This window comes from Calonectris borealis, chromosome 12 (assembly GCF_964195595.1).
Source record: "Calonectris borealis chromosome 12, bCalBor7.hap1.2, whole genome shotgun sequence".
Lineage (NCBI taxonomy): Eukaryota > Metazoa > Chordata > Aves > Procellariiformes > Procellariidae > Calonectris > Calonectris borealis.
In genome coordinates this window covers 1,162,348-1,172,196 of record NC_134323.1, presented here as the reverse complement: position 1 = coordinate 1,172,196, position 9,849 = coordinate 1,162,348, and the positions used below count along the sequence as shown (strand labels likewise).

Sequence of the window (9,849 nt, the reverse complement as noted above, 5' to 3'; positions counted from 1 at the left end):
GGCCCCGCGGAGCCGCCGCGCCCCGCACGCCCCGCCGCGGCCGCCGCTAGCGCCCAGCACCAGCTCGCGGTTTAATCGCTCCACAGTCGCTTCGGACACAAAATGGCGGCGGGCGGGCGGAGTGCGCCTGCGCCAGCGCGGCTGCCGCGGCCGGCGGCCGGAGCGGGGAGGGGTGGGAGGGGGGGGAGGAGGGAGGGACGGCGCGCGGGGTAAGCGGCCGCGCGGGGCAGGCTGGGAGCGGCGGGCGGGGTGGGAGGGACGGGGGCGCGAATCGCGCGCCAACTTCAAACGCGGGGCCGCGGCGTCAGCCGGCGCGCGCCTGTGCGTGCGTCGGTGCGTCACGCGTTGTTGAGGGCGGGCTGGCGGCGGCGGCGGAGGCGCGGGAGCGGGAGGCTGCGCCGCGCCCGGCCCGGTCCCTCCCCGCTCTCCTCAGGGGAGCCTGCCCGGGCTCCATCGCCGGGTCTCCCGGCGTGGCAGGCAGCTTGTCGGCGGCACCGCGTGGCGGACGTGCGGGCAGAGCCGGCGGGTGCGTTGGGAGCCCCGTGGGGCTGCTGCCGCTCTGCCTCCCCGGCGCCTGGTGCCGCAGCCGCGCGGGCTGTGAGGGCCCGTTGCCCTCTCGCTGGCATCCCGAGCCCCAGGCGCCCTCAAGCACCCCCGCCCGCGGCTCTGCACGCCTCTCCTAAGCTTCGCATGAGCCAAAACTCCCCCCTTCACCAAGCAAAGCTTCCGGGCCCGCCGGAGCAGGCGGCTGCGCCTCAGCGCCAGGGGAAGGAGCTCGTGAGGAGGACGAGGCCACAGCGAAAGTCCACGCTGAGATTTGTGCCTTCCTCCGTGCTGAGGAGGGGTTTGCCGGTTGAAAGACCGAAGCTTTGCTTAAGCTGGAAGAGGAGAAAATGCTGTCATGAATTAATCACTAGGAAAGTTGTAGGGCAATTTTATAAATACCAACAAGTTACTGGAATTAGACAGTATTTGCCTGGTGGTTTTAAAGGACCTCAGGCTTGCCAAGCTCGTAATCAAGTGGGACAGACTGCTCAAGTTAGCTTCAGCACTGCAGGAATGGTGAATGGGTGCCAGGTATTTAGTAGGGAGCTTCTAGGGAAGTTAACAAGGTTGGGTTCTGCCTGTCAGAAGTTAGACACCACAGCATTTTCTGTCCACAACTTCCCCCTTGCACCCCCAAAAGGTGGAAACAGCCACGGCATCCACAGTGAGATGTGTGAGTTTATATGAGAAAGCATGGGGGCTTGCACATCTTTCATTTTTTGCAGTTTCCTGTGTTGCTGGATCTTCTGGGTTTAACATACTTTCTCATCCCCAGTAGCGTTGTTGCAGACCCGTAGCTGATTGACAGGCAAGCTGAGAGGAGGGGAGAATTCTATGAGCTCATGCTGCATCCTCTTTGTATTTTCTTGCCATAAAAACATGTGAAATGGAGCTAGAGTCATGGGTTAAAATATTAATAGTTCAAAAATAACGTGCATTGGAAGGAAGCTGCATTTTTTGCTCCTTTAACTCACCTATCAATCCCTGGAGGACAGTAAGGCCAGGAATTCAGAGGGAAGACTAAATGAAAAGAAACCTCAACACAAACCCGTGTTAGTAGGACTAAAGAGTTATAAGGCTGTTAGAGTTGAAACTGATGTTAAAAATCTTACCCCAAATTTTTGCCTCTTGAGATGTCACTGCAGGGCAGAGTAAAAGCTGTTCAACAGCCTAGGCTTTACCCCAACCTGCTTAGCAAGCGACAAAACCATCAGACAAACATTACACATTAACGTGTAAACTATGCCCTTAAATCCCGGTCTGAATAATGCTTGTGTCTCCTTGAGCTGTGTCCTGGAGAGGAGAAGGGTCTGCCGGGCTGCTGCCCAGGGAGTTTGGCTGAGAGGTGGTGGCGAGTGAGAAGATCAGGTCCTGACCCTGCTTTACGGGTTTCTCCTGCCTAAGCTCTCCCAGTCCTTGCAAAGAAGCAGAGCACCGGTGGCAGTGCCGTGGGCTGCGTTGTGAGCGCAGATACCCCTTTTGGGGCTGTTGGCAACCGAGACCAAGTTCCCTTCTGAGGATTATGACACCAGGCTGAGTCCATTAATTCGTTACAGCGGGGGAACCGTAGTTTACCGAGCGGCTGGAGGGGACGAGCTGCGTTCAGTCACGAGGATGTAGCTCTGTTTCTTCGGCCTTGCCTGAAGGAGAAAAAAATTAGTTACAAAGCAATGGCAAAAAGTAGCCATTAATTATGAGAGGTGACATGGTGGAGGGTGTAGCCCACAACCGTGATCTCTGGGGTCTTCATCGCGTGAGAAATTTGCATTATAGAAACAGAATATCCTGAGTTGAAAGGAACCCAGGAGGATCTTCGAGTTCAACTCCTGTTGGACTATCAAAAGCTTTGCTAAAATCCAAAAAACCCACATCTATTGCCTTCCCTTCGTCCACTAGACAGGTTGCTGTAAAAGCAAATTAAGTCAGTACGGCATGAAGAATCTGCTAAGAACATTTCTGGGGACATGAGATTCTGTAGTGTGAATTTTTTGAAAATCATTTACATTTATTCTAAGCTGTCAACCCATCAATTCTCATGCTGTAATTTTGGGGAGAATGACGTATCTTTCGTGTGTAGCCATGAATCCTGCTTTAAGCTCGAAATTTAGTTCAGACACGAATCAAAATGGAGAGGAGCACTGGCTACATGTAAAATTGCTTCTTACGCTCCTGGGCTGGGAGTAAATGAGTGCTAATGATCCCTCTGCCTTTTGTTTGTAGCCATGCAATGACAAACGGTCGCTTGTCTTTTGTAGTAGGAATGTCGCTGCTTAGGAAACAGAAATTGTTCTGGCAAACACCTATTCCTGGACTTCTGCCAGAATTGTCCCAGGCCGTCTGTCAGCGTGTGCTGGGGGTCTGACCCATCGATCTTGGGTTTTTCACTTGGAGGCGCTTTTGAGCTGATTTGCAGAGGATTCAAGCCCCCAGCTTCAGTCCTAGTTGTGGGTGCTCCTGAAAATCAGCCTCCAAGCCTGTCCAAATTAGACACCCAGAGGCAGATGCTCCTTCTAGAAAAGTTGCCAGAGCGAGGCCTTTCCCAGAGACGCCTTGCCCATGAGACGAATGGCAAGAACTGAAGCCGAGGAGCTCCTGACCGCCTTGCCGAGGCCCCGGGTGATCTCACCCGCCTCATTCCCTGCTCTTCCTAGCTCCGTGCTTCCATCACCCTCACGCTGTACAAGCCCTCAGGAGTCACCACCCCTCTCGTCACTCAGCTTTAAGGAAGACAGTAGTCGAGTTTGAGAGCCAGCATTAAATTAAGTTTTAGAGGCTGCCTGGAGCACACTTTGGTCTCTGTATGAAATGAGGCCCCAGCTGTCACCCTAGGAGTGGTCCTTGGAGAACAAGCCCGTACGTATGTGCCTGAGAGCCCTGCGAGGAACAAGTCAGTGATCATGAGGAGGTTGTTGCTTTGCTGTGGTTCAACACAGACTACTTAGCTGTTCGAATCATTTCTAAGTGCCCTAGTGAATGCCTTGGAAACGTGATTTCATACAAGCCTGGGATAAGGTGAGAGGTCCGACTCTGAGGCTGCTCAAACCGGAGATTCCCAAACTACAACACCCTAAAAATGACTTGGCATCAAGATTTAAGTCATTTCTTACACGAGGGCTGATCAGAACTTGTGGCACTCCAAAGTGGCAGCATCCGTTTGGGGTCATTCTGCCTGGTGGATGCTCTTGGTGTCACAAGCTGGGCAGCCGCACCAGCCCCTATGCTCTCCAAGAGGAGGGTACGTTGGCCGATCAGTTATTTTGTGATGACGATCTGCAGGGCATCCTCAGGACGCTACCCTGAGACCAGCAGGTAAAAACTGATACCGCAAGATGCTCCAGAATCCATATGCACCCGTTTAATTAAAAGAAGAACACCAGTAAATGGGGAAAAGGAACGTCTTTCCAAAGCCAGAGCACATGGGTAATGTAACCGCGACACAGACACCCTCCCACAGGCTGCAGCTCCTACAAGAAAAGCAAGTAGCTGCAACAGTCGTTGGTGCTGCTGAGCACAAGCACGTCCGTACGGGAGGGAGATGTTTTAAGCGCTGACACAGATTTGGCTGACAAACGTGGTGCTGGCACACTGCCTCCTTTGAAATAGCAAACATGCTGCCGCAAAACACGCTCTGTGGTGCTGTGCCTGTCCCCGTGTGCTGTGAGAGTGGCTACCAGGGACTTCACCCCATGAAGCGGTGCGGTCCCTGCACAAGGGCTGGAGGAGACGTTAAGTTCCGGAGGGAGAAGTTGAGTTCCCTGCCTCCGTTCAAACAGCTGGCTCCTGTGGTGGTTGTCCTACTCCTCCCCAGCCCTCAAATAAAAAAAAACCCAAGCAGGATGCAAACTGCAGTGAATGTTTTAAGTGAGCGCTGTCCAAACCACAAGACTTTTTTTTTTTTAAGTTTATTCCAGTTAAAATGGCAGTCCTGCAATTCCAGGTGACCTGGCAGTGTCCGGGGGGGGGCAGAGGTCTTTGGCAATGCTGGCATAGACCCATTCAGAGCAAGGGGCTGAGCAATAGATTCCTAAATTAATCTGGTTGGGTTTTTTTCCCCCAGATGTTCTTAAAGCCACATAAATAGTGAGATTATTCCTTGCAGTTCCAGGAGCAGAGTCATTTTGTCCTGACCTGCAGCTCCCTGCCTGCCCTGACAGAAGGCTGCTTTCCTGCTCGGATCTCTCTTCAGCCAAGGCGTATCTTGGAAGGTGGTATTGTGCTGCAGGGCTGGGGCTAGGTTTCGGCAGGGCAGGGAGGGCACCCATGTAGGTGAGTGAATTGAATTCATGGCTCTGGCCACTGGAGCACTGGGCTGGTTTTATTTCCAGCAGTTATTCAGGGGGGGCAAAGAAACCAAACCAAAGATGGCTGGGCCACTTTCCACCTCTCGGGTGCTCTTGTCCATGGTTGTATCTGCCAGCTGGGACCCACATCCCACACGTCTCGCTGCCTGCAGCTGGCAGGGTGATGCGGTGCTTTGGGAGAAACACTGCTTCCCCTCTGGGGCTTGTCCAGCCCCCAAAGCAGGTGGAGGAAGGCTAAGCTAGCAGTGATGCAGCAAAGTGTCCCCTGGTTGCCCCCTTCCCGCAATCCCATCTGCAGGTAAAACTGCAACCAAAAGTGGTTATGCTAAGGCGGTGTCCCATCTGGGACATGCACCGTGACATGCTATGCAGCGTTAGCATGGAGCTGCATGCTGGCTGTGCCCTGCGTGTCCAGCCACACGCGGCGTTCTACCTGAGCCAGCCCAAAAAGCTCTGCTCCAGTGAGGAAAAAGGACATGGAGGCTGTAACCTGCTGGGAGTTGCTTAGAAATGCCGGGAAGTGCTGATGGACGGACCCTGCTCGGCCTGGGGGCCATAAATCCCCAGCTCCGCCAGCGCTGGCAGTGCCAATGCAATCGCCGCCTGCTCCGGCGCGGGTGGCTGGCAGCGCCATGGGGCAGTGCCGTGGGGGTCCCTGCCTTTGCTGCTCTAACCTACTCCCTTCCCAGGACCAGAAGGGCCACTAAGATGATTAAGGGATTGGAGCAGCTGTCATATAAGAAGAGGCTGAGAGAGCTGGGACTGTTCAGCTTGGAAAAGTGAAGCCTGGGGGGGGGGTTCTTATCCATGTCTATTAATACCTGGTGGGGGGTAAAGAAGACAGAGGCAGATGCTCCTCAGTGGTGCCCAGTGAAAGACCAATTGCCAAGCTGAAACTGAAGTACAGGGATTCAAGTTAAACTTCAGAAAAGCTTTTTCTGTGAGGATGGTCAAACACTGGCACAGGTTGGCCAGAGAGGTTCTGGCATCTCCATCCTTGGAGATACTCAAAACCCAACCAGACGTGGTCCTGAGCTCTAGCTGACCCTGCTTTGAGCAGCGGGAAATGGATGAGCATTTCCAAAGGTCCCTTCCCACCTCAACTATTCTCTGAGCCTGATCCGTCGTGGCTTGGTGACGAGACCCGCACCAAGAGGTGCCAAATCTCTACAGGGACGGGTTTGAAAAACCAGTTCAGCTGGGCGAGGTCCGTCCCTGGCTCTCTGGACCCCTGCTTGGGGTTGGGCGCCATGGTGTGTTCCCACCACAGGTACAGAAGATGGTAGAAACCAGGGCTGCCCCGGGAACAGCGACAGCATTCCACGCTGTCACTGTTCCCGGGGCAGCCCTGGTTTCGGTGGGCATCATCATGTAGCCTCAGCGTGGCCACCTTGTGCCACCTTGGGTGATGCTTCCCATGCCCAGCAGCCAAAGTTTGGCAACACCTCAGCAGCTCTTGCAAAGCTCAGGGAGCAGTGTTGATCCCCAGCTTTCCAAGCACCTGAGACACAGCTGAGCCCAGCTTTGTCCCTCAGTCCAGAACCATTCCTCTGCACATTTATAAAGACAACGGCATTTAAATCCCCGCGGTGACCCCCTCCCTGGAAGGCAGGACGAGGCGTGCCGTGCAGTGCCACGCGCGGCCAGGGCAATCCTCTCTGCCCCGGTTGTGCCAAGCCAGGATGGCCAAGACTTCTGTGCCCTGTGCCGCGAAAGGCACCCAGCAGCCCCGCGTGCTGGCTCAGGGTGGAGCTTTTTGGTGGCTGAGGTGCGGGGCAGGGCTGCACCCCGGTGCCAGAAATCACAGTTATGCCCCATGAGACCCCTCGCCACCCTCCAGCCCGCTACGCTGACCCCCAGCTTACCCTGCCCCTGGGCAGCGGGGCCAAAGAAACACCCGCACAGCGACACCGTCACTCATTAAAGGTTTGTTTTTATTTCTGGTTTAAAATCAAAATTAGTCGTTCTCTGTAATTACATTATATATAGATTTATAGAGACATTATAGAAAAGAATTTTTTGCTTTTGTTTTTCTGCAAAAATCTGTAAATAAAAAATAAAATAAAACAAACAAAAAAAAAAAAGGTGGCAGCTTCTGTCCGTCCGTCTGTCCGTCCCTCTGTCGCTCCTCCTGCCCCTGCCCTCCGCGGCGCTTCCCAAGAGACCAGGAAAGGCTCCGGGCTGGGGCCACATCTCACTACACTCCCTACAGCCACAGCCAGGGAGGGACAGGAGCACGTGGAGCTGGAAAGAAGAAACGCCAGCAGAATATATTAATATCTCATATTTCATTTTATTTAAGTCCTGGGGACTCCAGGTGGCAAAGGGCAGCAGTCCCCACGGCCCAGGCAACTCCTGGAAAGAAACGGCGTGGTTTCCAAAGTGCAGGTCCTTCCGGGACAGGGCACGTGCCCTCGAGCAAGAGGAAGGCAAGAGGAGGCAGAGAAATCCGGTCCATCTCCCTGCCGATCCGGTCCCAGCAGCTGTAGCCGATGAGGGGGGCAGGAAGGGTGGGCTCCCCGTGTATTTTAAATAGCAATCAGAGGGTGGGATGTGCAGCGAGCCCCCCCTGCCCAGGGGTGCGTACGTGGCACCCCGCGGGGCCGGTGGCCGGGGGTAGGGGAAGCGGTGCTCCGTAAGGCAGTGTGCGGCCGCGGCGAGCTGCCGGCGGGGGTAATACTGCGGTGTGCTGCCGAGAGCGGGAGCTGCCGGGTCGTGGCCGGCCCCAGTCCGTGCAAGCCCGGGTGGCCCGGCGGTGCCTTTGCCCTCAAGGGATGGCAGGAGGGTTTGCGTGGCGTCTCAGAAAGCTGTACTGGCCATGCTGGCTGGTGCAAAGATCCTCGGGAGGCTGTCCAGGGTCTCCTCCAGCCGTCGGTGAGCGGATTTACCATCTTCCCCTGCAAGTACACGCCGTGGTCAGCGAAGCGAACTGCAGAAGCTCAGTCCCCTGCCTATCCCCAGACACCTTCCCTGGCCTTTCCGGGGAAACGTGGCTAACGCCTGGCAGAGCCGAGCCAGCGTGCTACGGCCACAGAGTGGAGACCTCTCTTGTCCTCCTTAGCACACCCTTGGGCAGGTCCCAGCCAGAATCTGGCTCAAAAAGCCCTGAGAGCTCCTGATTCGGATGTTGCAAATCCTGTTCTTCAGCTGCCTGCTGTACCCGTGCCCACGCGGGGCAAAATCACCCTTGTTTGGGCTGCAGGAGTGCTGGCTTGTGGAGAGCCCAGCCTGGGGCAAAGGGGCCAGGGCTCGGGGCTGTGCCAGCTCCAGTGTCTCAAACAGCTGTGCACATCTGCACGCACTGGCACGGCGATCCCGAGGGCTCCCCCAGGACCCCCGGGCACACACAGGGATGCACACATCCACGCTACAAGCTGGCTCTGAGATCTTCGCTCGGCACCCCCGCACACAAATCTGCCCGCGGCGGCCATCCCCAGCAAGAGGTGGTGACGCGGACAATCTGCCGGGACACGGGACACAAGGCATCTACATGTGCCGGGGTGCCACGGGGATGGGCTCTATGAACGACCAAGACACACAGACTCCAAAACGTGACATGGCTGACAGGCTCTAAGACGGAGACACTCGTGAGCAAAGCGGCAGGAGCAGGGACGGGGGGACGAGGACGGCTCACGTGTCCCAACCTGTGCAGCAGCTGCCACGATCTGGAGGCCTAGAAACCCACTCAGATGGTTCTCTCAGTGCCATCTAGCAAATAATAAATAACAACCAGGCTTAGTGCTCTGTGGCCACAGGACGCCTGGTCCTCGCTGCCCGCTGCCGACTTGCTCTTGCCCGGCAGAGCTTGGGGCACGATGAGCCAGAGTGCGCGGGGTAGGCAGGGACCGGCCCGGGACCCCCTTCCCCCGGCGGCACTGCTGGCACCAGGAGGTGCCACTCGGGATGCCGTGGGTGGGGAGGGAGCAGAGAGCAGCAGCGGGACACTCACCGCACAGCATCAGGCTCTGCTTGGCTGCCTCCCGCACAGGCTCCTTGTCGGTTTGGCACAGGTAAACCAGCTGCTCGATGCTCTCCTTGGCCTGCAGGGAAAGGGACAAGGGGCTGAGTGTGGCTGGCAGGGCTGGCAGCAGGGACACAGCCCGGAGGGGAAGGCAGCACAGGGTGCTGCAGCCCCGTGGTGCAAGAAAGACCCTTGTCCTGTCCCTTCCCTCCCCATTTCCCTTCCTGCCCTGCCCCTGCCCGCTTCTCCAGGGAATTTGGGGCACCCCCAGCTCCTCTCTCCCAGGAGCAGGAGGCCGTGCAGGTGTGTCCGGAGTCGCCGGCCACATGCAATTCCTCTTCCTCCAGAGGATGCTTCCTCCCCGCGTCCCTCTCACCTTCAGGCAGCCCAGCGCCGCGCACCCTGCCACGCGCGTCTGCACCTCCTCATCCTCCAGCTGCTCCAGGTAGCACACGAGGGCCTGGGGGAGATAAGGGGGGTCAGTGCCACCACCTGCGGCAGAGTCGGGGGGCAGCACCCTGGGGGGCATCTGCCCACCTCGTCCCTGGCTTGCCCGGCACGTACCCGTTGGCGGAAGCGGGGGTTTTCTGCCAGGCTGCGGAGCTGGGCCGACACGGCGCTCACCACCTTGCTGTTGCCCTCCACGAGGAGCAGGCTCAGCGCCTTCAGTCCCTCCTTCTTCAGGCGGCCCTCGGGCACGCGCTTCAGGGCACGCAGCACCACGTCCTGGTCGTCCGAGTTGAGGTTCTGCGCCAGCAGCGCTGCGGGGAACCACCGGCTGAGCCGAGGTGTGGGGAGCCCGGCGGCACTGCCCGCGCGCCCCTGCCACCGCAGGGAACCCATCCCCGGGCACCCTGCACCCGCACCGGGCAGAGGTGGCCCCACGCAGGGTGCTAACACATGGAGCTGCTGGGGCACCCAAGCCAAGACGCTGGGGCCCTACAGCAAGGACCCAGGGTGCTCAGGAAGGCAGCGTGGGAGTGGGCTGTGCACCAGATCTGACCTCCTTGCCCACCCAAGGATGGCTGAGCCTCTGGGTGA

The 9,849-nt window shown here is 57.2% G+C and overlaps 1 protein-coding gene across 7 annotated transcripts in view; it reads right to left on the bottom strand.

The window, feature by feature from the left end:
• Positions 1 to 6,760: 6,760 nt before the first annotated feature.
• The window catches only part of RIPOR1 (RHO family interacting cell polarization regulator 1), a 35,324-nt gene continuing 32,235 nt past the window's right edge, over positions 6,761 to 9,849 (bottom strand). For 6 of the 7 annotated variants that reach the window (XM_075160871.1, XM_075160870.1, XM_075160872.1 and 3 more), the window contains 4 exons: positions 9,373 to 9,569; positions 9,185 to 9,268; positions 8,797 to 8,887; positions 6,761 to 7,744 (listed from right to left, as the gene is read on the bottom strand). In XM_075160871.1, coding sequence (XP_075016972.1) covers positions 7,647 to 7,744; positions 8,797 to 8,887; positions 9,185 to 9,268; positions 9,373 to 9,569 — 470 coding nt within the window. In that variant the 3' untranslated portion in view covers positions 6,761 to 7,646. Of the gene's footprint in view, positions 7,745 to 8,491; positions 8,556 to 8,796; positions 8,888 to 9,184; positions 9,269 to 9,372; positions 9,570 to 9,849 lie in introns of all 7 variants that reach the window. The other variant, XM_075160868.1, reaches the window with a different exon arrangement.